The sequence below is a fragment of the Epinephelus lanceolatus genome, chromosome 7 (assembly GCF_041903045.1).
Source record: "Epinephelus lanceolatus isolate andai-2023 chromosome 7, ASM4190304v1, whole genome shotgun sequence".
Classification (NCBI taxonomy): Eukaryota; Metazoa; Chordata; class Actinopteri; order Perciformes; family Serranidae; genus Epinephelus; species Epinephelus lanceolatus.
This window is the reverse complement of record NC_135740.1, coordinates 14,245,744-14,273,418: the sequence shown is the minus strand read 5'-3', so window position 1 is coordinate 14,273,418 and position 27,675 is coordinate 14,245,744. Positions and strand designations below refer to the sequence as shown.

General features: G+C 41.6%; 1 protein-coding gene across 3 annotated transcripts; it reads right to left on the bottom strand.

Annotated features, from left to right (window-relative positions):
* Positions 1–427: 427 nt before the first annotated feature.
* micu3b (mitochondrial calcium uptake 3b) lies at positions 428–27,537 on the bottom strand. 3 transcript variants are annotated; one of them, XM_033632554.2, is made up of 15 exons: positions 27,145–27,537; positions 24,344–24,491; positions 19,578–19,609; positions 19,332–19,410; positions 15,908–15,955; positions 15,734–15,816; positions 15,576–15,647; positions 13,598–13,639; positions 9,326–9,421; positions 8,745–8,833; positions 8,360–8,531; positions 5,921–6,029; positions 4,274–4,431; positions 3,560–3,628; positions 428–1,605 (listed from the first exon to the last, which is right to left on the bottom strand). In XM_033632554.2, exons 1-14 carry the CDS (start codon positions 27,400–27,402, stop codon positions 3,560–3,562), a joined length of 1,455 nt encoding a protein of 484 aa, XP_033488445.2. In that variant the 5' UTR covers positions 27,403–27,537; the 3' UTR covers positions 428–1,605. The 3 variants fall into 3 exon arrangements, with proteins under 3 accessions (XP_033488445.2, XP_033488446.1, XP_078025333.1); XM_033632555.2 differs by lacking the exon at positions 9,326–9,421; XM_078169207.1 differs by lacking the exon at positions 13,598–13,639.
* Between the last annotated feature and the right edge of the window lie 138 nt (positions 27,538–27,675).

The window sequence follows — 27,675 nt, the reverse complement described above, 5'->3', positions numbered from 1 at the left end:
ATGAACATTGAAATGAAACTTGTCTCTATATCTCAGTGACGTGAGATATAGTGAGCGTTTGAAGGACCTCCTTGATCTCACTTCAAGAAGTTCAGGATTAGAGTGCGAGACAGCAAATTATTACCCTGCTGAATTAATCATTTAAAGATAAAAAGCCCCTGATTAGAGTCTCGTACACCCACACAGCCTCAGGTTCCTGATGATTAATACTGTTAATGATTTGCCTTCAGGTTGACAATAAAACAGCTAATTTATTCTTGTGTGCGGCTGCCATCAGTCTGCTGGAGCTGCAAAGAAAACAGAAGAACAGCGGTTTGCCTGGCGAGGACGGTGTGAACAGTTCACAGTTTATTAGTTGACTTGGCACGTGTGTGTTTGTGTGTGAGGGAGAGGAGGACAGACAGCACAAAATCACCAAGAATCCAAATATTTTACATGATATTTATTATAACATATCATCATAAATGTGTCAGTGTAACAGTCAAGGCCTGATTTGAAAGAATGACATGTGGCAAGAAGTTTCCAAAAGTCTTCACGAGGTAGACTAACAAATCCAAACATCCAAAATGAAAACAGAAAGTAATCTGTTACATACATACATTAGTCTGGTTAATATTACAGCATGTAACATTCTTTTTTCAGTACATAACTCCACCCAAAGCAAACAAGATGCCAGGAAACAAAAAGCCATTAAGAATTCCTCAGTAACTGCGCAGTTATACAAGTGGAGTGTTTTTATAAAGCAGAAGATAAAGTGTAAACTCTTCCTCACAGAGTCTAAAGGGATTCTAATGTATTGCTCCAAAACTAATTTAAGCGGACGGTCCCAAGAGTGAAACAAACATATGGCTTCAGTGTTTTGCATATTTATATTTTTATATAAAGAGGTCATCCCAGCCAGTGGCTTGAAAATAGCACTTGTCTTCACTAACTGAGAAATGATTAACAGTTAGCTGCCTGTAGTTAAACAGTGAAAAAGCCACTGACCGGTTGAGTTTGTTCAGGCCTGCTGGCTCTTGGGGATCCTCAAGGATTTTAGCTGCAGCGCACTGGGAGAGAGGAGGAGGAGGATAGGGAGGAGGGGAGCTGCTGTCCTAAGCTGATCTGTGCAGGGGGCTGCAGGGCTGACAGAAGGACAAAGTATGTGAGCAATGCCGCCTCCGTACAGAATCAGGATTGGGACAAAGGGAGGCTCAAACTGAACATTATACACTGGCAGAGCAGTAATAAGACAGCGTTGGACTTCTAGATTTAAAAAAAGAAAATAGGCATTAACATTCATAAACTGATAAATATATTTACAAGATGAATCAATAAATAGTTGTGAGCAGGCTAAAGCAGAAACACAAAATGATCACAACAACTTCAACTGCTCCTTAAGTGGATTTATGTTCATAATGGGTCATTCTTGTTTGTTTGACCACTTGCAACAGCTTCCCATTAGGCTGAACACATCCTGTTTCTGCCACATCCTGTTTATTTTAAAACTTCTAACAAAGTGCAATAAGATGCTGCAGCATGCATTAACCCCTTCCGTCCTGGTAGAGAGCACAGAGGAGGCCCAGCTCGTCCAGTTAAGACATGCATTGATGATGGGATTTTCACCTGGTGACAAAACAGAGAGAGAAGGATAGTTACAAGTCCAGTGTGACTCTTTGTAAATGTGAACCAACACACTGTGCAGCCATTATGATTATCATCTGCATTGTTCTGACAACAGAACTGCAGTTAATTCCTTCTTATATATTATATACTGAGGAACAACATTATATTGGACTACAGAGGAACAAAAACTACAGGCCTACACCTCCTTCATCAAACAGTCATGAAGTGCAGCAGTAGTTCTGCAAGTATGCAGAAACAGATCTGGGTCCTCTGCAGTGACCACAGCTGTGGATCTCCAGCACACAGGCAGAAACCAACAATAGTTCTCCCAAATACTTATAGCTTTCACTCATTTACTTTAAACAAATAATAACAATAATGACAATGACAATAAAAACTAATAATAAAAAATAATTATCATACATGGTAGAAAATCCAAATTACTGTGGCATTTTATGCTGAAAGTTAAAGGTCCAGTGTGCAGTATTCAGGGGGATATAGTGTCAGAAATGGAATATAATATAATTATGTACTATTTGATGTGTAATCACCAGAAGATAAGAATTGTATTGTTTTCATCACCCTAGAATGAGTGGTTTGTATCTACATAGGGAGCAGGTTCTTGTCCACGGAGTCCAACATGTTTCTACAGAAGCCCAGAGGGCACAAAGCAAACACTGGCTCTAGATAGGAGCATTTGATTTTTGCGTCAGCCACTGTAGTTAGCAGCCCCTCTGTGATACTCCAAACAGCATTGGAAAAACACCGATTTTTTTTTTTTTTACATGAAACTGCTTTAATCAGTGTTTTTACTGATTTTTTATCACCTGGTCTGTTTGTTTTGAAGTGAAAGAGACCTCTGCAGATAATTTGGCTCCTGGTTAAAACCTCCTGAACAATGAACACTGAAGGAGTCCTAACCAGGAGTTCATACCTGGGAGAAGTTTTAGCTGATGGCAATCTGCAAACCTTACCGCCAAGTGCCACTAGATCCTACACAGTGTACCTTTAAGAAAACTGTTCAGCAGGTAAATGCACTTATCTGCCTTCTAGCCGAGTTACATGAGAAGATTAATGCCCCATGTCTGTGCTGGAAATATGCCAGGTAGCTTAAACCGAATGTAAAGACGATAATAACCACCGCAACTTGCTGTTTTTACATTTAGGTTTTTGGACAGATTAAACAAACAAGATAGAGTTTGTTAATTAATAAGCTCTATAAGCTCTAGATGTGCTGGCAGGTGGATTTTGTTTCCTTTGGACAGTCAGGCTAGGCTGCCCTCTGTTCCCAGTCCTTGTGCTAAGCTAAGCTAACTTGCTGCTGGCCGTTAACAGACAGATGTAAGAGTGGTACTAATCTCCTCATTTAACTGTCAGCAGGAAAATGATTAAGCATATGTCACAAAATCCCTTTAACTGCTGACACTGCTTACAGTCATGTCAGAAAACATAAATACTGTACTAAAGTGAAATATTGATTGTTTACTGCGTTTTAATCCTGATCAAAATTATTATTAATAATGAGGAAAAACTGAGACAACTTCTGTTTTATCTAAAATTCTCAAAATAGGCATTTTTAATATTGTGACGCCGTTTGCAAAAACATCCAGATCAAGCCCTCTCCCAGGAGGTGCATTTCCTTTGAAATATTTATATGGCTTTAAACTGCATTGCTCACTGCTCATGTATGCAGACTTAAGCTGGTATCTGGTGGCAGTTGATCAGGCGTTAATATTACAGTGTAACTCGATGCCTCGGGCAAGCAGAGTGTGGGCCTCAAATACATCTGAAAAGACTGACTCTATGCTGGGATAGTGTGTGTGGGAAACGCTGCTAGGGAGCAGTTTAAAATAATCATGTTGCATTTTTCAGCCTCACCTTAAGCACTGTTAGTGTATTTTTATTTTTTGCCCCATTTAACAGAGAATGCTGACAGTGTGCGAGAAGACTTTACCTATTTGCCTGAAAGCTCCTTCTTCATGCAGGACTTGAAGGAGGTGAACTTCTCCTCCATTCGGACTCCCTGTGATGAGTGTGTGTGTGTGTGTGTGTGTGTGTGTGTGAGAGTGTGAGAGAAGGAGAGAGAGAAAGAGAGAGAAGTACTGTGAGAAGATCAATTTCATGATGTCCCGCTAGATGGCAGCATAATTTCACAAAAATCCCTAATTAACAACTGAGAGTTGGGATGTGTTTCAGTAATAAAAAGTGGCAGGAGTGTAATTTAGACATTATGGTATGGATGTATTTAAGTATACCACAACCTGAAGAAAAAAACACAGACATGATTAGTGCTAACTCAAAGCTGTAATTAAACAGGAAGGCTGGTGTTTGTGATGCTAATAGCTGCTTAAGCAGGGCTAATTGTGTAAAAGTACTCTGTTGTGAAAATAAACATGAATCCCTGTGCTCAGCATGAACCCATATTTGCCTTTTCGTCCTGCATCTTGTTAAATCTGGCTTGACTTTGCATCCATGTGTTTATCTGTGAGCTCTTTGTGGTGTCCTCCCTGACAGATTACACATTAAGAAGTAGCTGACAAAGACTGACAGTGCTGGTATCTTTCCCATCAGCCAGCGCTGCTGTGGAAGTCCAGACACCGACACCTCTGTCACCTTCAGAGTCATAAAAGAGAGATAGATGGCATCTAAATGGCCTCTGCTTTCTCACCCCATCACCACGGTGCAGCCGGTCCTTCATGACGCCGATGAACTCCTTGTGGCTGAGTTTATCGTCGCGATCCTCGTCGAAGATCTTGAAGACAGTGTTGACCAAGTGCCGGGTCAGCTTGATGCCTGTTGCCACGTAGACGGCGCGGGTAAACTCGTCTGAGAGTGAAGAAAAACAGATACTCATAACAAATCACCACATAAGAAGAGATTATTCTTTATTACAAATGTATTTGTTCTGAATATTAGAATTATTTCTTCTATCTGTATTTCAAACAGATTGTTTTGTTTTCAAGAAGTTTCGCTTGAGACACATGATAAAGGTCACCTGGGAAGTTTCCTTCCCTTAACTGATGGACTCACTGTAAATACAGGAAAAATAGAATAACTCCCTCAAAACTTAAGTATCCAGTGACACAATTTTAAAGGGTCAGTTCACCCCAAAGTCAAAAATCGATATTTTACTTCTCATCTGTAGTGCTATTAATCTAGATTGTTTTGGTGTGAGTTGCCGAGTGCTGGAGATATGAGCCATTCAGATGTCTGCCTTCTCTCCAATATAATGAAACTAGATGACACTCAGCTTGTGGTGCCCCCCCCCCCCCAAAAAAAAAAAAATTGGAAAAACTTAACAGCAATGTCTCTTTCCAAAATAATGACCCATTTACTCAAGATAATCCACAGACCTTGTTGTGAGCAGTTCGATGTAGGAACTATTTCCTTTCCACCAACTATGACCACCAATGTTATCACTGCACAGAAGGAAGCATGTGTCTACTGCTAGCTCACTTAGCACCAATAAGCTAACTTATGTTACAGCTCAGCCGAGGAGGATGTCATTCATTTTTTACATCACTGCATACCTGTACATATACCTACGGAAAAGTAATGCACCACAATTTGTATAAAACACATAATCAAGAAGGCTTTGATCACATGACCAATGCACTGACAGGAGTAAAGAAGGAAGTAGTATAAAGAGTGAATCTCTGCGCAATGGGGCAGGTTGGGGTGATGAATAGGTCAAATAAATATAGGACTTTACCCTGGGAGACCGGTGTTAAGTACCATTTGAGACCAAGTAAACTTTGAGTTATTTTAAGGTAGGCCCTCACTATGTTTCTTTTTCTAAACCTTATCTGTGTAACATAACGTTAAGTATGTAACATCATTCGTGGGGCGCTAACTCATTAGATACCATAGGAACTGTTAAGGATACCTTGGACGAGCAGGAGTCTCTAGTCCATGAGTAGATGCACACTTCCTTCTGCACAGTGATACAGCTGTGGGGGTAGTTTGGTAGAGAGAAAATAGCTCCTACATGAAACTGCTCAAACCAAGGTCTGTGGATTATCTTAACACGGAGTGACACGGTCATGACTTGAAAGAAAGACACATTACTGTTGAGTTTTTCAAGTGTGTTTTTTGATGCTTTGAGCACCACAAGCTGAGTGCCATCTAGTTCCATTATATTGGAGAGAAGACATCTCTACGGCCAACATCTCCAACACTCAGCAACTCGCACCAAAACAAGCTAGACTCATAAATGACACTACAGGTGAGAGAAAAAGTATGTATTTTTAATTTTAGGGTGAACTCTCCCTTTAAGTGTGCCACCATAATGTGACCACAAACTGTGAGACTTTACCTTGACCAACAGAGCGGTTGGCGAAGTTGTACATTTGCATGGCGATGGCAAAATCCTCCAGGTTGTTTAGGAACTGGAAGAAGGACCTGAACTCCTCAAAGGTGATTCCCTGCAAAGAGATTGCGACAATAAGGTAACGCCTTTATGTATGAAACATAAAGCTTGTGAAATGCAACATGAGAAATCATAAAGTGCCACATAAAAAAAACGGCTGCATGTGTCGACACTTCGCAAAGGATAATGCTACAATTCACACAACACATAATCTGCTTCCTTTCATCCTGCGGGGGAATCCTTTAGTGTGTGTGGGACCTTGAAGCCATCAGGTAGATAACACACCCAAACAGACAAAGTATACATTGCTGGATTTTCCCTGCGCAGTATGGACACGCTGAGCTGTCAGCAGTGGGGGGAGGATTGTAGCTTTTGGGAAGAGGTCAGGTCGTTTGCAGACTTTTCTAAAGCAGATTAACCTGATACTTGAATAAACAAAAACAACAGAAGTGATGAATCCCCAAACATCTCAGGCTTGGCTGATGACTCAAACATTGAGCCTATTGATCTCCACTCGACCGTCCTGCAGCTACTAGCTCCTTCTCTCGCCGGGGGCCCCGCCAAACAGGCAACACACAACAGCCTAACAAATGGAGTAATGACTAATCTGTGACGCTTTGCTGTTTTAACAAGGTGAGGGCCATAAAATATCTCTTAGCCTCACGATGAGACCCACTTGATTGTCAATGGAGATCTAGCAACAGGCTACTCGAGGTGGCTGGGGAGCTGTGGGTTCTTTTCAGCCTGCCAAGAGGAAAAACAAATTAAAGCTAAAATGAGGATGCTTCACTCAACAGCTTATTCACAGGGCTGTGCCAGAAGAAACGGAGGAATAAAATACTCTCATACTCACACTAAACAACAAAGTGCAATACCATGAATATTATAAATGTGTGCTGTTAATCACATATCTAAATGTCTCTATGACAGCTGAACAAGTTATAAACTAGTTCTGTTTGAGCATGACACTTAGGCCAAACTGCTGCAGCTCATGAGAATTGGTCATTGCTGTGTCTTTCTGTTGCTTCAAAGTCTGTGTAAAGATAACTAATTAATTTAAAGGAATAGTTTGACATTTTGGGGAAGACACTTCTTCACTTTTTTCCTGGGACTTAGATGAGAATATTGATACCACTCTCATGTCTGTATGCCAATTATATAGCTATAACGAGCAGGCAGTTTGGTTAGGTAAGAATAAAGACTTGAAAGAGGGGCAGAGTTTCCCTACGTCTCTTTAAAGTTAAAAAATAATATATCTCTAGCAGCACCTGTAAACTACAATAATTAACATATTATATTTTGATCATTTGCAGGCTCATACTTTTACTAAAACATGTTTACATGCTTTAAAGGTCAGAAACACTTTGTTATCCTTATACAGTCTGCCTGAATATACCTGTAGTCACCCTCTGTCTAAAACACTCCGGTCTGGTCAGCGTTAACGCGTCTTCTGTTCTGCTCTTTGCCGCTAGCTTGGTGTCTCTGCACCTGACCATCATTGCACCCAAGGAATGACGATAACAGAGGGTAACTGCACTTTCTACCATGAAAAATCCCCAATAAAGCTTCAATTCCAATAAAATCCAGAGAAATTAACGACACTGGCAACCAAGGTAACATGTTTCCCTGATGTTAGCATGTAGCTACATGTAGCAGCATATGTAATGTGCCTGGAGGAGATGACCATATAAAGACATCCGCCATGAGCTGACAACATCTTGTAGCCAAAGTAGAAAAAACGTTCTCGGTCTAATGCTTTTGCTCACAGGAGTTACTTTTACATATGTTTACCTCATTATTTGGAACTTTGGCTATGATTAATATGAACATCTGACACTGTAGCATTATATATATGACAGAAAATAAGGACAAGCATAATAAGTCCCCTTTCCGCTGTATAGACACTGATATGTAAAATGGCAATTTGGTATTGTAACTGACTGCATTTCGCAACCCAAACTATAACCGGAGACACCACACTCAGAAATCAGATAAACTGTTGTCTGTCAGTCAGCCAACACGTAACTCCACTAGAGCTACAAACGGTTATTCAAAATTTTCTTTTTTAGTTTTAATTTGTGTTTTGTGAAGAACATACCATACCATTAACGGAGTGTGAAGAACTAAGAATAGAGGTAGTGATAAGGTTACATGACAGGGGTTTGACAAAATATCCTGAACACCAATATAATAATGTCCATTTTAATAGACCTACAGCTTTTGTAAATCTTATACTGCTGGAGAGGACCTGACTGATGATCCAGCTCTGATGTCGTATTGGATTACATCATATTTTGTCTATCCCTTGTACTATAAGATGAGGAATGGGAGCTGTCAGAGCTAACGATGATCTGATGACAAAGCTCAAAGGAAACACCAGCTCACCTTTTCGTCTGGGATGCAGTGGCGCACGTTCTCCAAATACTCGTTGACATCGTCCACGTTGGTGTAGCGGAGGAGGATCCGAGCAAAGTCTTCCTCGCTAATGGTGGGCAGGCCTTTGGAGTATGAGAGGAACTCTATCTCAAGCACCTCTGTCTGCAGGTTGTCCATGAACCTGGAGGAGCGAGACGGACTGCTGACAGGAAACGCCACCACCAGAAACTCACATTCACAAAGGAACACTTAACATAGTCACAAATAAAACCACTACAGGTTTAGCCATTGGAGGTACGGGAATGATTAATAGCCATATTACACTGTGAGATAATCATTTTCTCAGGGACATTGTGATTTATTGCAGAGCAGACAAAAGGTTTTTTTAACTCACCTGTAAAAATCTTCAAATTTCAACTCGGCTTTGCCTTTTTTCCCAAAGAAATGCACCAGCAGAGTTGTCTCCATCTTTTCATCCATATGCTATTAGAGGGAAAATTATGACTTTATTATTTAAAAAAAATATGATATTATGACTCCTCATGGCTTTAAATATCCATCACAGTAAGGACTCAACCAAATTTGCACAAAATCTCAGTTGTCATGGTAACACTGGGTAAACATTAACAATGACATCTATCTAACCATGCTGAAAGCTTGAAGTAGATGTTAGTTAACAGCCATACCCAGATTCTGCTATTGAATAATTACTCAGAGTTAATGGTTAATTTTTCAACCACGGCAGCATTTCTCATTTCTGCACGATACAAACACACTCCATGCAACAGATTAATTAAACATGCCACAGAGGAAACATTAGAGAAGCTCTCTTTATTTACTCTCACTAACAAGAAGATAGATGCATAAATTAAGAACTTGCTCCTCTGTGCTCAGTAACATGGAACATACAGTAAGGACAGTCAGAACCTGGTGCACAGTATTACTGTATAACTAAAGTAATGAGGGCATGGCTACCTCAACGAGATCAGAAAACAGAACTTGACTTGTGCCACGTCTGAGAACATCCCACATGCCCCGGGCCTCCACATGCTGACTGTCTTTTTTAAGAACCTGTGGCAGCAGTTGAAGCACAGCTGTTAGAAGACAAAGTACATCTGGCACATGTTACTAGGATGAAGAGGAGGAAGATGGGCCAACAAACATGGACACTAGCTTCCTGAGACCCAAGCTTTTGTCTGGTATACATTTTTAATTTCTCCTGTTATTTGGGATGAGTAAGATCTGGTAAGTATCAAAAACAAAGCATTGTTTATAAGTAAGAGGCTTTTTTCTTGAAAAATGATGTCTTCATATGAGAATGTTGAGTTTATTTTTAATAGTCAAGAGTGTGCAATAAAGTATAAAACCTTGTTTCAATGCCTGAACATTGTTGTGCAAAAACAACTGTAACTCTGTGGGCTAGGGGTCATTGTTCAAGTCTAAAACTGCTCAAAACTGTTTCAATGCCTGAACATGGCTGAGCAAAAGCAAAATTGCAAATAATGCAACCTATCTAAAAGCTTTTTGATTTGTTTATTTTGTAACTCTGGATTAATTTTCTTTGTTTCATGCTCCAAGCTAAGATTGTCCGTTCTGTCTGTAGCAGCAGTCTGTCACACCTAACTGTGTGAAATGCGTTGATAATACAATAATAAAGTCCCATCATCCTCAAACAAGTACTTCCAACGGCTCCTTAGCTTGTCACTATTGCTAAAAATTGCCCAAATTTGAATGCAATATCAAACTACAAACATTATTGAGCATACATAAATATATTTCAACACTAAACTGTAATGAGGTTTTGTACCTTGTCCACTTTTGTGTTGGAATTGGCTGTAGACTAATTTGGCTGAGATGGCTGCCATCTTGTTTTTACATGGATTAGTGTATTGTGCTCTCCTCAACAGGTCTAATTTAAGCAGAATGAAGTATAATGTGCAGTAATACCAAACCACGATGGCCTCATATGAGGACGCAGGATCGCAGGAGGCTAGGAATACTAATCTAGATTTTTTTGTTTTGTTTTGGTTTTTAGTGAGTGATAACTGACACTTGTTAACCGATCATTAACCGTTAACCGACAAGTTCAAGGGGAAAACATGACTTTTGTTTCTTTATTTATTTGAAGTGGCTAAAATCTAGAGCTGCACCTCTTTAAATGCTTCACTTCACGTCTATTTGCCCTGCTGTCGCTCTCTCTTTGTTTGTCATGACACTAGACCACTGCTGCAGGAGTGTGAGCTCCACACAGGCACACACACAGTCATAGGGCAAACTGTTAGTATCACACAGCTAACTTTACCTGACAGGTGACATCACCTAATGGGTGCTGTGTTAGGGCCTGTGTTCAAATAGCATTTTTTTCTCAGCACCTGCATCTTTTTTAATTGTTCCCAATGAGGAGAGAGCGTATGCAGCCGCTAGTGCTGCAACCAGCGTCTTTTTTATCAAAGCGCTTCGCCTTTTTTGTGTGGTAGCTCCAAGCACTTCAAGTTGAAAATCTCGGAACTTTCCAGAAAGAAATTGCTGTCATCACTGCCGCTTTTTAAGCTGGGCTACTGCCACAACAAAGATAAGAAAAGCCCATTTGTGAGAGCAGATCGGCCGGCGGACACGGGATGTTGCTGGTGAGTGTTGTGCTTTTATCACAGTTCGCTTTGTAAGCTTGTTGTTAACTGTGTAGTCAACCATCTATTAACATAGTGTTGCAGTAGCTACCTAGCTAACGCCAACGTCAAGTTATTGTTGTCATAGAAACAAAACCCGTGCACAGTGCATCACTTTAAAAAAGCACCAGGAGCATTTCTGTATGAGTGCTCCCAGCACCTTGCCACTGCTTTTCTTTTTTTTTTTTTTTAAAGATATTTTCTGGGCATTTTTAAACCTTTAATTGATAGGACAGATGAGCGTGAAGGGGGGAGAGGGAGGGGGGGAGTGACACACAGCAAAGGGCCACAGGCTGGAGTTGAACCCGGGCCGCTGCGGCAACAGCCTTGTACATGGGGCGCCTGCTCTACCACTAAGCCACCGACGCCCCCTTGCCACTGCTTTTCTGCTGAAGAAAAACACTATGTGGACATAGATCCTTAGCTTGGGCTAACTGGGCAGACGTTAAATTCTTGGTACTGCGAAAAGTTGAAGTATCCAGTGAAGGAAATTGTCACGCCTATAGGTGTCAGCCTTTCTCTCTGGGTCATTCGCTAGTCATGTTCCAGGAGCAACATCATGGCATTGCCCGGGTGGCTTTGTACAACTCCAGCCTGGACTGCAGCAAACTTCCCTGTCTCATCATCTCCCCATTGTAGCAACAGTTTTATATCTAATATATATTTTTAAGTGTTCAATTGATCGTATTAATTGGTCAAAAATTCTTATTGTTGGTTAACGATTAAAGGGTTAAACTTTACCATCCCTAATGGACACACTGAGGTAGGTAGGAGGACAGAGATGCACAGACTAGAAAGAAGATAAAGAGTCAGACATGTGGAATAACAGATAAAAACATAAAAAGTCAGAGACAGAGAGACAGACAGACTGACATCCATCTACGCTCAAACTGGCAGAAACAGACCGAGGCTGAATCCAGTGTATCTGAGGCCCATCAGCCTTGACGTGAGCCTGCTCTGCAGCCATGCATGCAGCCTCTTGGCAGGTCACTGAGCCAACACAGCTAGCACATGTCCAAAGCATGCAGGGCGTGAGAGCTGAAGGGTGATTCATGCCATGTTAACTATGTAACCGAACCCACCCAATACATCATCATTTGATGCCAAGCAGGAAAGTAAATGCAGGTTATCAGACACATTTCATCCACTGTTGTGAAATATGTTCTGAATGTTAAAGTTAATGGTGCAGATTTTACCAATACCAATTTCCTGCTCAATTCTGCCTCGGAAATAGAAGCCACTGTTATTTTTCTTAATGAGGTCAGGCTCCTGATCTGGGATTAACCAATCATTATCGTTATTACAGTTTACACGGCTGCCTTCACTCTCCCAGCTGCTGTGGTAAAACTATAACTACAGCTACACTGAAACACAACTGTCAGAAACAATGTTCTTGTAATTTGTGGAATGGAAAGATCACATGAAATCCATCTTGAGTGGTAGTAAAAACTAAGATGTCTAACTCCTAGTTCTAAACCAAACCATGTCGGTGCCTCTTGCTCTCATTCTGTCTTTCAGCTTATCAATTCTTCAGTCTAAATGTTTCTCAAGTCTCAACATCACCTCACTCAAAAGCAACATCAGCGCACAGCCAACCAGAAACAGCCAGCCGCTGTCCACACGTGCGCTTAGGTATGGCTTGCTCCGTTTCATAATATTTATTTATCTTATCAACTTTTTTTTTCATCTCTCAACCCTCAGGGGGAATGTGAGACAGCTGATAAAACAGCTCTTCCTCTGCGCCTCATCGCTTTTCACCAGAGACAGAGATTTACGACATGATCTCACAGCTAATTACGGAACAGCTCTTTAATGCACCACGCTGTTCCCACCTCATCCCATGAAAAGATCCTGATACACTTGTAATTAGAATATGCAGGGGAAAGCCCGACCGCAGCACTGAAGACATGCCTGTTATGTCTTTTTGAAAAAGATTTGACTTTTGAACTCTTTGCTGGAAAGATACCTACAGTACGACAGAAGGAATCAAAACAAAAAAAGACACACCTAAAGATGAAGTCTTCAAACAGATGGGTCTGTCCCTCTGTTAGCTGTGGGCTCTTCTATGTGTGTGTGTGTGTGTGTGTGTGTGTGTTGAGTGCTTTTCTCAGCTCTCCTCTCTGACTGGCATCTTCATGGTCAAACCCATCACAAAAGGTAACCTGAGCCCAAATACCACTCCTCAAGAAACTGTAAAAATAAAACATGGGGGTCCGGGCGGAGCGTTGTCAGTCTTCAGGTAAGAGCTTTTTGAAGTGGAATCTCTCACTGACAAAAGGCGAGTACATAAATCATCTGCACAACCACACACACACACGCACACACACACACACACACACACACACACACACACAAAGACAATGTGTCAGATGATGCTGAAGTACACAGTGGTGTATTTCAATTCCAGTGAATGTGACTGAGGTTATCTGGTGTTAACAGAAACAAATACGGGTGGTGTCAGCCCCTGTGTGTGTCTCCTGTGCTAACGCACTCTGCAAGAGGCTAGGAAGAGTGCATGCCAAAAATACATGCAACAAGCAGAACAGTTCATTTTCCTTCAGGGAAAGAGAACAATACATACACTGTGCGGCTGGGGTTTACGTTGACCGTACAGCTGCAGGCTCTGAAATGCAGCACAGAGGGAGAAGATTCATTTATAATTCACAAAATGTTTGAGGACAGGGAAATGATAGTGATGTTAGTTTTCAAGCTTCAATTGACTGATTTTTTTTTTAAGTCAAAGCCATCAAATTTATGTGACGTGACTTCCAAGATTCTTATTGTTAAGCTTTGTGAATGCACCCCGAGTCTTCACCCTCAACTTTGTCTCCTTGCAAAGCCTCATTATATTTCCAAATCTAGAGTACCCATTCTAATGATCTTTTTGATGCTTATACGGGCTTCAGATTAATGCAAGACTGTCCAAAGATGCTAACATGTGTCTCGGCAGCATAAGCTCCTCCATGTTGTGTTTGTGCGATAAGACCTCAAAGAGTCGCTCTTATCGCTCTTTTCAGCTCTGCTTGTTTACATCCACCTGCATGCGGCACAAGACAGCCCTACAGAGATGAAAGCCTCAGGCATGTTTTACCCTGTACGACCACATTCACCTCAGTGCAGCCTGTGTTCTCTCGAGGAACACAAACGCCTGTCATGTAAGACTAATGGTCAAATTCAGACATATTGTGAACATGGTGTTGTATCTAAGCTTAAGAGCCGGATATCTCCCTTAAGAGTTGTTGTAGATTTAAACAGAGCTAAATGTGAAAATGCTTAGCAGGAACACGACTCCACGAGAGTTGCTAAGTTGCTCTGTGTCTGCTGGATGGGGAATGAGGCCAATTATTACTAGCACATTAGCCATGTCAACTTTGTACAGTGATAATATGTCATTGTTGTATTTACAGTTTGTTGCGCTGCCCCAAGTGTTCAAATGAATTAGCGCAGGTTTAAATTGCATATTTGTTTGGCCACTTGAGGGCAGCAGACCAAACTCGAAAGGCAATACCTGACATATAAAGTTGTTAAAAAATCTAGCCGACAGAGCAATGTTGTTTCTGTCATCTGACAAAAGTAAAGGCTCAGATATGCTGCGGACTTGTACCTGTCGCACAGACGTGAACATGCATGGCACCAGTGGTGTAGTGGAGGGTATACTCAGGTATACGGGGTATACCCACTTCTTTTTCTATCCAGTTACAGTATACCCACCTATCAGCTAAAAAGCCATTGTAATATATAGGAGAGGATGCCCACTTCCTCATCAGTAACCGAACTATCTACCTAGTAGTACACCCACCTCATCAATTGCTACTACACCACTGCATGGCACCATGAGGGTCCACGTCGGTCTGGCGTCCCACACACGTGTGCATTTCCTGAGTCACACTGCATTTCAGTTGGTGGCAGTAATGCACCGTAAATTTTTTTGCCAATCAGCATAACCATCAAATGGTTGAAAAAGAGAAGCACTAAGAAAGAAAATGGCGACCTAACAGCAGCAAGAAGAGCTCCTGTGTTTGTTGTTTTTGGCTGAACAACAAGAAAAAGGCAAAAAGATAAAATATAATGTGCAACCTCCGAATGACACCATAGGACCAGGGACTGGGACTAAAGTATAGTGGTGCAAGAGATGAGAAGCATAGATGAGGAGCGCACGCAGTTGGCACACTTGGTATGCATACAGTCCATATGGTCATAAATTTTGGGCTGCATGCAGACATCCATTTAGGGGTCCGATTGGACTCTCTCAGATATGGGCCGATGACGACATTCACTTCACGTGGACCAAAGAGGACCCTGACGGATATGCAGATGTGGAAAGTATGAATTGGCTTCAAGTCCAATGTTCACTCTTCTGTCAGCTCTGTTTTAGTATACCCCAACTCCTGAGGGACGAGGGCAACTGCAAAGTCTGCAATAACCCTCTGTGGGTCCATACTTGCCAACAAAAAACCCCTTTTACATTGCGCATAGTCATTTGGTCCATCTTTAATGTAAGAGATACTGAAAACAGCAGCTTTAATGACCATGAGCAGGCGTTTAAAAGGAGCTCATACCTGCTGATCAAATCTGATCATGTCTTCAGCAACTTCCTTTCTGTCCTTCTTCTTACGGAAAATTTCTTCCAGCTGGTGAGAAGACGATAAATTATTAAGCAGAATGTAACTGATCAAACGCACTTTATTATATGTGATTATCAAGAAGAGACTCGTACCACCAAGAACTCCCTTTTGTCTACCATTTCATTCCCATCTGCATCGAACATGTTGAAAGCGATCCTGAAGCCTGCGTGGGGCTCTGAAATCAAACAACAACTAATTACACTGAATTTTAATCTCTAAATATGTTTCGGGATAATTCTGCCTAATTAGTTGAAATATATTCTTACTTGTTAAAACGCAGAGCAGGAAGAGGTACTCTGTGTAGCTGATGACACCTGGAAAAAAGAGAAAGATTTGTCAAGCTGAGAAACAAAAACCAAGATGTTCCCTTCTCCACACAAGTCGGCATCAAATAGCATTAACTAAGCTGAGGGTGTTTAGAGACGATCAAAGTCATACGCCTGAGATGAATACGGCATCCACAGAAACAGACAGTAATCTTCTCACGCTCACTGATAACATCTTAAAAGGTGCCTTTTACTTCATGGTTGGTGTTCCCCTCACACAAACACAGGCTTTACAACTCAGCTGACCTATCTGGACACAAACCCAAACAAATTTAAGGCCTACGGCTTCTGATCGTGTTTGGGTAACAAGGTGTAATACATTCTCAAGTGATCTGTCACTGATTGAGAATGGCCAATTCAGGCTTTGTGTCGCGTCCTTCAGCTCCCTTTGTTGTGTGACACGGAGAAGGAAAGAGTAAGTGTCAAGAGACAACTCAGTCGACTCAGGAGGCTTCTCCTCTCTGACTCTGAAAGCATTCCCAAGCTTTTGTTTGCTCGGGAAGATAGAGAATCGAGCGCAGATAGTTCTGGGTGACTGCTCTGGGTGTTATGGGAAAAGAATTCAGGTACGGGGTTTGCTGCAGGGAGATATTTCCAGAGAGAGGAACACTCAAGGGAAAAAAAACTGGTGAACAAAGATGTCATTTTTACACTGCTCTCCTTCAGGGGCTGCAACTATGCTGCTAGCACGATGATGTAAAGACAAGTGAAACACGTGTACAAACTGAGGTGTGAAAAGAGAATTAGTGATGCATGCCATTAGACACAGTTCATGTAAAAAAGTTCTGCCCATCCCAGCACTCTTTGTTTGGCAGGTACGGCCCTATAATGACAACAGATCTCTAGCTTCAAAGCCTTTAAAGCTTAAATGGGTTGAAGAGAGAAAAAAACTTTTAAGATTCCAGCCATGTTTCACCAATACCACACACCTTCACTCCTGGAGGGAGCCTGCCCCTCCTCCTCCTCCCTGCAGCTCAGCCTCTGAGCTCAAGTAGATGTTGTTAGACAATACAAAGAATTCCACAGAAACACTTCATACAGAGTGGCAGTCCCGGAGATGTAATCCAATGCCATTCTTAGGCTTCATAATGTCCGCGGTGATCAGGGGGGTGGCCAGTGAGACATGTCTCGACATAGCTGGGTTCAAACAGCTCCCTCATTCTCTAAAGCGACGCTTTGTTCACAGATCAATCCAGTCCTTTTTTCCCCTGACAAAGCCGCAACGTTTAACAGCAGGATTAAAAGCCCCAAATCCCAGCATTGGCACTTAGCTAAAGCAACAGAGGAGAGAGCAGAACAGTGAGATCTGATGCTCCACTGGCTCGTATGACCTACTGAGCGGGAGTGTGCAGGCCCAGGTGGGAAAATTAAAAAGATCATCACTCACACTAACAACTTCTTTTTATTGATGCAACATTACTGAGGTCTGCAGGTGAAGAGTGCACTCATTTCACAAGCCCCTTTAAGCAAAGAGAGATTCTCATGAATAGTCTAAGGGCACAGTTACACATTCATAAATTTAGATTGGCGAATATTCGCTTTCTGTTAGCTTCCATTCAATAGAAGTGGAGGGGCAAATAAAGCATTCATTTCCGATGGCAAAGCAAATTCACATATTTGCTTCAACTTTGGTGAACTGTGACCAGCAAAGTCTCGGCGTCAACCAAAAGCAAAGAAGAATCTGTCAAGGAGACACTACTCACTACGTTTACATGCACAGTTAAGTCGAGCAACAGTTATAGCTCCAGTAGGCCATTTAATTGGACTCCTGTCCTTGTCCCAGTATACAAGGGAGGAATCGATTTATTGACTGAAGTAGGCCTATGTCTGACTCCGCTACAATAGGTGGTGATATGGCCTCTTTCAGCTTGTTGATATTGGACCTTTTTACAGTTGACCTATTACATCACAGACCAAACAACAGGCAATAAACAAGTTAGCTGTGGTTAGCTAGCAGCAAACTGGTACCATGGTGGACAACTTTACAGTTTCAGTACATTTCATTCATCCAAAAACGCACAGCTCTGGATGTAGATTTCGCCATGCTGTTACGGACTTCTTCTTCTGTTATGCATTTAATGCTATTCCACTTCTGGATCCAAGCCTGAGGTGGAAACTGTGGAGCATGGACAGAGCGCCTAGGGCTAGTTTGGGTCCCATTGACTGTATACATGCAGGAGTAATTCGACTCCCAGTCGCATTATCTGTGTTGTGTTAGTCCAACTTTGAGAAATTCGATTTAGTACAATTTCAGTCAGACTAACATGTTTACATGTATTTTAAAAGTCCAGTTTTGGTCGAACTATCACAATAAATCGTTTTTCTCTAATGTCATGTCAACGTACTGTATGAGTACCTGCAGCATAAAACCTAATGATTGTTCCTGTTTTCAACCAGCCCACACTGTATGATACTGGCCATGAAAAATACAACCTGCCCCTCACTGGCTGGCAATGAGGTCATGAGGTCAGGAGACAGGCATGGTATGTAAAAAAATGGAAAATGTAGCAATAACTTCATATTTTGCTGTATTTATTAGAAAGCTGGCTAACATTAGCTAACAAGCTAGCTTTCCATGCGTGTCACATCCTGCACTGCCCACATTCACTTCCAATATCGTCTCTGCAGGTGATGGTCACTTGCCTGCATTTGCTCGTGACCATTCCATGTGTTTGTAAGTAGGGTTGGACCTTGTATCGATATTATATCAATATCATGATACAATACCACATATCATCTCAGATTTTGGAAATTGTAATATCGTAAGTGTTGTCTTTTCCTGGTTTTAAAGGCTCCATTACCGTAAAGCAAAGAAATGACTGAAAGCATTTTTAGGTTATTCAAGCCATTGCCAGTTAATTTTCATCTGATAAACTAAGTGAATAGTTACCTGTGACCTGTCTGTTTCAGCTCTAAAAAAAATATTTTGCATGGTATAATGCACAGAAGTAGGCTAGCACTGAGAAAATGACCAAAAAGTATGCTGTCTGTAACAGTTAAAATGAGGTTTTCAGTAAAGGAAATTATTTCCCTATAATTAGTACTAATTTAGTTCCTTCCAGGAACCTCCATAGTTACTGCATTTTTGTATTCAAGGAACAGGGATGGATAATTATGTATATCATCAATGCACCATTCCCTCCTGCAGAGGCTACCTGAGAATAAATGTACAACATGTTACCAGGGCGATGGAGAGATAAGATAGTATTTACAACACACTCACTACACTGGATTATACGAGGCTGACACACACAACAGAGCACACTGTTATATATGGAGGGCCTTTATAAGAGTACACAGGGGAATTACTTAAACTCAGTGGATTTATGTGTAGAGCTGTAACACATCCGGCGGGTTACTTCACCTTGTTCACGAAGCGTTCTAAACATATTAGATGATCCTTTCCAAACAGGCGGGGTATCAGCCAGCATCTTGTCTAAATCCTAGGAGAATAGAAGAAAATCCCAAATCACTCATTCATTTCTAAATCCTGAGTAATCACAGCATAATGCAATGTTTGTTGGCATTACAGTAATTATAGAGGTTTTACACAGATGAAGAGGAGAATGTGTAAAACAGCAACAAGTACCTTGATGACAGAACAACTCACCTTTTTTGTAAGGGACCTCCACGCTCTCCTGCCTAAACAAAACAAGGTAACAGTTAGTGAATGTACGTGTGACTTATTGGGAGATGTTTCAATGCTGAGTTCTACACTGAACAAATTACTTTGTCTATGCACACATGACTTACGTCTCTCAAATTTTTGTGCACAAATGTCTCAAAATCTACATCAGTGAGTGGTTCTTTGCAAATATAATCCATCCACCTGACAGGTGTGACATATCAAGATGCTGATTATACAGCATCATTATTACACAGGTGAGATTTGGGCTGGACATTTATTAGGCACTCTCAAGAGTGGATTTAATATGGCTAGGGCTACAGATATGCATGTTTTGGTCACATGGGATTGATTTGTGAAGAAAGCACTTCTCCTAAGTGCCAGACACCATCAACGGAGAGCAGTTCAGTTATACTGACAAACAGCTCTCAAGTCAAGACCCTGATGAGGATGATGAGCATGTAGATGAACTTTCCTGAGACAGTTTCTGACGGTTGTGCAGAAATTCTTTGGTTGTGCAATCTCATTGCTGTATCAGCTGTTCAGGCGGCAGGTGAAGACGCTGGATGTGGAGGTCCTGAGCTGGTCTGTGGTTACACTTGGTTTGCAGTAGGAAGGATGGTTGGATGTGCTGCCAAATTCTCTGCAACAACATCGCAGATGGCTCATGGTGGTGAAATGAACATTAGTTTACAGGCAACAGCCCTGGTGTTGTGAGATCAAACTGCGCATTTTAGAGTGGCCTTTTACTGTGACCATCCTAGGGCACACCTGGGTATAGTGATGCTGTTTAATTAGCATTATGACATGCCACACCTGTCAGGTGGATGGATTATCTTTGAAAAGGAGACGTGCTTACCAACACATACAGTACAGGCCAAAAGTTTGGACACACCTTCTCATTCAATGCGTTTTCTTTATTTTCATGACTATTTACATTGTAGATTCTCACTGAAGGCATCAAAACTATGAATGAACACATGTGGAGTTATGTACTTAACAAAAAAAGGTGAAATAACTGAAAACATGTTTTATATTCTAGTTTCTTCAAAATAGCCACCCTTTGCTCTGATTACTGCTTTGCACACTCTTGGCATTCTCTCCATGAGCTTCAAGAGGTAGTCACCTGAAATGGTTTCCACTTCACAGGTGTGCCTTATCAGGGTTAATTAGTGGAATTTCTTGCTTTATCAATAGGGTTGGGACCATCAGTTGTGTTGTGCAGAAGTCAGGTTAATACACAGCCGACAGCCCTATTGGACAACTGTTAAAATTCATATTATGGCAAGAACCAATCAGCTAACTAAAGAAAAATGAGTGGCCATCATTACTTTAAGAAATGAAGGTCAGTCAGTCCGGAAAATTGCAAAAACTTTAAATGTGTCCCCAAGTGGAGTCGCAAAAACCATCAAGCGCTACAACGAAACTGGCACACATGAGGACCGACCCAGGAAAGGAAGACCTAGAGTCACCTCTGCTTCTGAGGATAAGTTCATCCGAGTCACCAGCCTCAGAAATCGCAAGTTAACAGCAGCTCAGATCAGAGACCAGATGAATGCCACACAGAGTTCTAGCAGCAGACCCATCTCTAGAACAACTGTTAAGAGCAGACTGCGCGAATCAGGCCTTCATGGTCAAATAGCTGGTAGGAAACCACTGCTAAGGAGAGGCAACAAGCAGAAGAGATTTGTTTGGGCCAAGAAACACAAGGAATGGACATTAGACCAGTGGAAATCTGTGCTTTGGTCTGATGAGTCCAAATTTGAGATCTTTGGTTCCAACCGCCGTGTCTTTGTGAGACGCAGAAAAGGTGAACGGATGGATTCCACATGCCTGGTTCCCACTGTGAAGCATGGAGGAGGAGGTGTGATGGTGTGGGGGTGTTTTGCTGGTGACACTGTTGGGGATTTATTCAAAATTGAAGGCACACTGAACCAGCATGGCTACCACAGCATCCTGCAGCGACATGCCATTCCATCCGGTTTGCGTTTAGTTGGACGATCATTTATTTTTCAACAGGACAATGACCCCAAACACACCTCCAGGCTGTGTAAGGGCTATTTGACCAAGAAGAAGAGTGATGGAGTGCTGCGGCAGATGACCTGGCCTCCACAGTCACCGGACCTGAACCCAATCAAGATGGTTTGGGGTGAGCTGGACCGCAGAGTGAAGGCAAAGGGGCCAACAAGTGCTAAACACCTCTGGGAACTCCTTCAAGACTGTTGGAAACCATTTCAGGTGACTACCTCTTGAAGCTCATGGAGAGAATGCCAAGAGTGTGCAAAGCAGTAATCAGAGCAAAGGGTGGCTATTTTGAAGAAACTAGAATATAAAACATGTTTTCAGTTATTTCACCTTTTTTTGTTAAGTACATAACTCCACATGTGTTCATTCATAGTTTTGATGCCTTCAGTGAGAATCTACAATGTAAATAGTCATGAAAATAAAGAAAACGCATTGAATGAGAAGGTGTGTCCAAACTTTTGGCCTGTACTGTATGTGTTGGTAAGCACGTCTCCTTTTCAAAGATAATCCATCCACCTGACAGGTGTGGCATGTCATAATGCTAATTAAACAGCATCACTATACCCAGGTGTGCCCTAGGATGGTCACAGTAAAAGGCCACTCTAAAATGCGCAGTTTGATCTCACAACACCAGGGCTGTTGCCTGTAAACTAATGTTCATTTCACCACCATGAGCCATCTGCGATGTTGTTGCAGAGAATTTGGCAGCACATCCAACCATCCTTCCTACTGCAAACCAAGTGTAACCACAGACCAGCTCAGGACCTCCTGGCCTGTACTGTATTTCAACAAATTTGTGCACAAAATGTGAGATGGAGTCTTTTGTGTGCGTAGAAAAACTCTTGTCTGGATGTTTCATTTTGACTAATGAAAAATGTGAGCAAAAACAAAAGTGCTGTCCTTATATTTTTGCTCAGCATATATTAGCACTATAGGACTAGGAACAAAAGTGAAAACAGGTGTTTATGTGGACAGAAACACAAGCTGTGTATCTCTATGAATGCATTCCGATGGTCAATAAAGCAGAAGATAAGATGGAGGTGTTGTAAAAAAAAAAAAAAAAAAACCTGGCCGGGAAATCACATTGATAACAGTGACAATAACCCTCCGCTGACACATTTTAGAGCCTGCGTCTAAAGCTGGGATTATGATTGCCATGTGATGGCTTGCTCTGAGCATGTTGTCCTCAATTTGAGGATGTATTTGACAACCTGATATGAATAATTTACATTAGAGCACTTTACGTTTTAACTCTAATGGTTCACTACTGAACCTGGGCATTTGCTTCATGTGTTGTCTCTGGAATAAAACCATCAGTGGTGCATAATGGTCACGTCCAAGGCCTTCCTACACATCCATAAGAATGGCACATCTCTTTTTACAGCCCCAATATAACCATAAAACACCATGATTACTATATTGCAACACATTAGCCACCAGAGATAAATGGCACACAGTACGCTTATACATTAGCGCTCCTTATTTACCTTCCTCATTAGATGTCAGTGAAAACATTAGAGAACGTTACAGCAAGCCACACACCTTAAATCATAATCAATCAAGTAATCAGAGTGTCTTATCATTACATTTATGACAACCATACCCAATTGTTTGGTCTCTCTGGGTCTCTGAGAGTTTGTTGCCACATAAATGAGCCATAAAAGTGGGGTTGCTGGTAAAGATGTCTATCTTTATGCAGGTGTTATGACTGAAGCTCTGCAAGCCGCAACTTATTGTCTGATGACACTTCACAGGCCCTCAGCAACAAGTCATGTTCCAGGAAAAAAACACAGGGATTTTTTTTTTCAATCTCAAGTAATTGGAGGATGAAGGAGCAGGGGTTTATCTGATGAGGTGACGGAGGTGTAATTAAGTAAATGCTTCCTGACAAAGGTGGCTGATTTCTTCACAGAGCTGCAAAGATTATACAGGTGGTGGAGCCTCTGCAGTGCAGCACAGTGTTACAGTCTTTTAAATGCTAACATTTAAAACAGATTTAAGCACTTTAAGAACACATAAGAAAACTAAAGTTGTGTCCTATGCATTTTAGACATACTGAATACGCCTGGTTGCAGGAACTTCTCTAGGAGCCCAGAAACCTTCTTAGTAACTCAAGAACCTTACTTGTGTTTCAACAAGCAACACCGAGATCTAAATATAGCTGCTAACACCAAATACATCAATTTTCTGGTACTTTCCGATGGCTCGGGAACTATCAGGGCAGCTTGCAGGGTTTAATGTTGCTCACTGGTCAAACAAAGCTCAGGCTGCTACAATTTAATCACATGGTCAGCAAGCACTGAGTGCCACTGAATCAATATTAGGATGAGTTCTTGTAAAGATTGTTGACGTTGAAGGGGACAGTCCACCCCAAAATCAAAAACACATATTTTTCCTCTTACCTGCAGTGCTATTTATCACTCTTAATTGTTTTGTATGAGTTGCCGAGTATCAGAGATATCAGCCAAAGAGATGATGTAAAGGAACTACATAGCAGATACCGAGCTACACCTGCCAACTGTATCACCGCACAGAAGGAAGCACACATCTACTCTTGGATGAGAGGCTTGTGCTCATGACAGCGCTGATGTAAACATTTATGGCTACAGCAACGTATTGATTACTTGACTGACTATCCAAGGCCTAAACATCAACAACGATGCCTCCCTTCCTCCACAGGATGTTTAGTATTGTGGGAGCGATCTGAGTAATATGAGTACACTCACTCTTGGGTTCATTCAAAGTGACGGACTCAATGAAGTTTTGTGGCGTCATGTAGAGCTGACCATCGTACTCCACTGAGCTGAACAGGCGAAACCTGTTTTCATAGGATGACATGTACACATCTCCATCATCCAGACCATAGGGCCGGGCCTGTAAACACACACAAACACACGTACACACACACACACATACAAACACACACACCATCAGGAAATATTGCAAATCATTACAACGGTGATAATACCGTCTGAAAGATGCTTTTTATGAAATCCACGGAAGCTTTTCTTGTCACGAAAAGCCTCGCTCACATGGACCAACAAAGAGGCCCATGCTTTAATTCAGTAATGGGGTGCATGTTATGTCAGCCCTATTTTTCATCCCCGTTCACCAGATAATGTCCCTACAACTGTTCAGACCCAGCCAGATCAGAAGGCTGGATTGGTGAAGACAGAGTGGATCTCTCTGTCAGGTGGCACAGTGCCAGGTCCACTGGGCACAGAGCAAACACCCAGGGAATGTGTGCCCCCCTCTGCTTAACCATTAAACCCCCTCTAACCACCCCCTCCTCTCATCAAATGTCAGCCCCTCCGCCAAGACTCAGTGTCCAGTTTCCTGTGTCCCTGGATTCCTGCTGCCTGTAGACACCAGTTGAGCTTTCCTCCCTCTAATGTGAGACAAGGAATCTTCTGTAGCTCAACGTGTGCACACCAGACCTGTGTAACATGTGTGTTTGGTGTTTACAGCCCCTGTGATCTATGAAACTCCTGTCAACAATGTCAGCACATGTCTAAGCTAAAGAGACTGTAGAAGTGCTGGTATGTAGGTTAATGAGGACCAAATACACGCTGCACACGAGGCGGACAAAACACCTTCTAACAGCATCTGACATAGTGCAAAATTAATTATTACTAATCATGCTGCAAAAACCTATGTGAAGCAACAGTGCTGAAATGATGAAGTCAATTAATTGATTGAAATAAAGTGTATCAACACTTTGAATAATCAGTTAGTCAGCGTTACTCAAAAAAATATGCCGACACTACTGTTCCCTAATGCAGCAACTAATGCTTATTTTTAATACTGATCAATCTATTAAATTGTTTTGATTAATCACTGTGACTGGAAGTAGGATACATTGTGCCAAAAAACCCTACTTTGTCCAGCCAGCAGTCCAAAACCCTCCCAAAATCTTTAATAACATTAATGTAAAATAGAGAAATGAAGCTGGAACCAGGAAACGTTTGGCATTTTGCTTGGTGAACAACTTAGAAGATTAATCTATTCTCCAAATAGTTCCTTATTGATTTTCTGCAGAATGACTAATAGTTGCTCTAATTTAAATACATTGGTTTAAGCCTCCAAAATTTGGGGATGTGCTGCTTTTGTGTTAAAAGTATCACTGTAAATTGATTACCTTTAGGTCTGGGACTGACAGTAGAACAAAAAAGCCAAACTGAAGGTGTCACCTTGAGCTCTGGGAGGTTGTGATGTCACTAGTTTGTTATATTTTAGACTAAACAATTAATTAAACAAATAATGAATAGATTAATCAATATGAAAATACTCAGTTGGAGCCCATGGCAGTGGCGCAGGTTCGTTATGATGGGCCCCAGTGTGCTCTAGTTACTACTTATGAAGTACACACACAGAGTTTTAGGTGCATATATATTTTACCAGCAGTGTGTCTTACTGCCACTTTTATGTTACATCTGCTTACAGGTGCGCCCAGCTTGTCAGTCTTGAGAGATTTTGCACCTAAGCTAGTTACTCTAAATCATATTGTATCGTTACATGATTAAACAGAGACTTGATATTGGACAAAATCAACATACATAATCACCCAGCAATCATCATTACATATCTGTATATGACAAAAACTACATAAGACAATAGGAAATTATTAGTTGAAATTATTTTTTTATAGTTAAATTATAGTTTATGCAGAATAAGCATGAAATGTGCTATAGATTGATAATATTTTACAAAAACAGAAAGCCATGATGGAGATGGGTCTGCCTTTTTGAATGCATATATAAAAAAAAAATCACACCATTTTGAATTTAATGTGAGTTCTTCTTCGAACATGGGCATATTTCCAGGTGGCAATTGGGCCCCTTCACCCCACTGGCCCCAGTGCAACTGCACTGCCTGTACTGTCTGTATTTACGCCCCTGGCCTATGGTAACTTTTGTAGCCGAGTTCATCTCAGTAGATACTTAAAATGATTAAATTATAGGAATATCTTATATTATCATAAACTTGAATAAATAAGACAAACTCTCTCATATAGTGTGAACAAAAGCATACAGTAAAGGCTTCACAGAGCTCTGCTAGGCTACTGTAGTGGATAACATTACACATATAGGTGTCAGGTGTCTTTGTTATTTTGTCCAGCCCCTAGATGTAAACACAATGTAAACATAACATCTATTTCTTCTTAATGTGTTAAGGTAAGTAGTAATTATCGACATATATGCAGAAAAGCAGGTAAGACCCTCACTCATGTCAGCCATAAGGTCACGTGACGTGAGAACTGCTATGACCATTTTGCCACTTCAGCACCAAAGGTCGGGATAGCTCCTGATGATGACGACACATTAACGTTACTGTAGTTTTAAGTGCACTTAATGATGTAGGCTAATTATGTTGGATATGCAGATGCTGCAGTCATTAGTCTGTGTTTATATGAGGAAAACAAAGCTGAAACTGAAACATTTTAACGACAGCCGGTGTTTCTGTCCGCCGGTATGTGAGCTCAATGTCGCTACTGAAGCCGCGCAGCTTGTCAAATGTCCCACTGTACCTTATCGGTGGCAGAAACTGATGGCAGCGCCAGATGAAAGAGTCGAGCCTCGACATGGCTCCTGAGCCCGGAGCGCCTGCCGGTAGTCGAGTAGCAGTAGTAAACAGCAGCACCGGCCACGGCGGTGACGCACCCTCCGGCCGCGAGAACTTTCAGAGCTTTTGTCGCCTTCGAGGATGTTTGCTGCTGCCCCGCCGTAAACGTCCCTGTTTTGAGGCTGTTGGTGAGTGAAGGGATAAGCCTGCGCAGGGCAGCCATAGCTGTTTACACTGAGGTGTCGTAACCGATAACACACTCACACACACAGCAAAGAGCAGAACCGCTCGAGACGCCTGCTGCTCCGAGCTCGCGAGAAATGCCGTGGGTATTTCAAGTCTCTGTGGGATTAAAGGGCGTCAAATGTGTGTGAGTGAAGAAAATGTTGAAATAAACACAGAAACAGACGCTGAAATATTTCTTCTGTTTGTGGGTTGATTTAAAGTGCCACATATTTGTGTTCACAGATTTAATTTAATTTTAAGTGATGTAAGT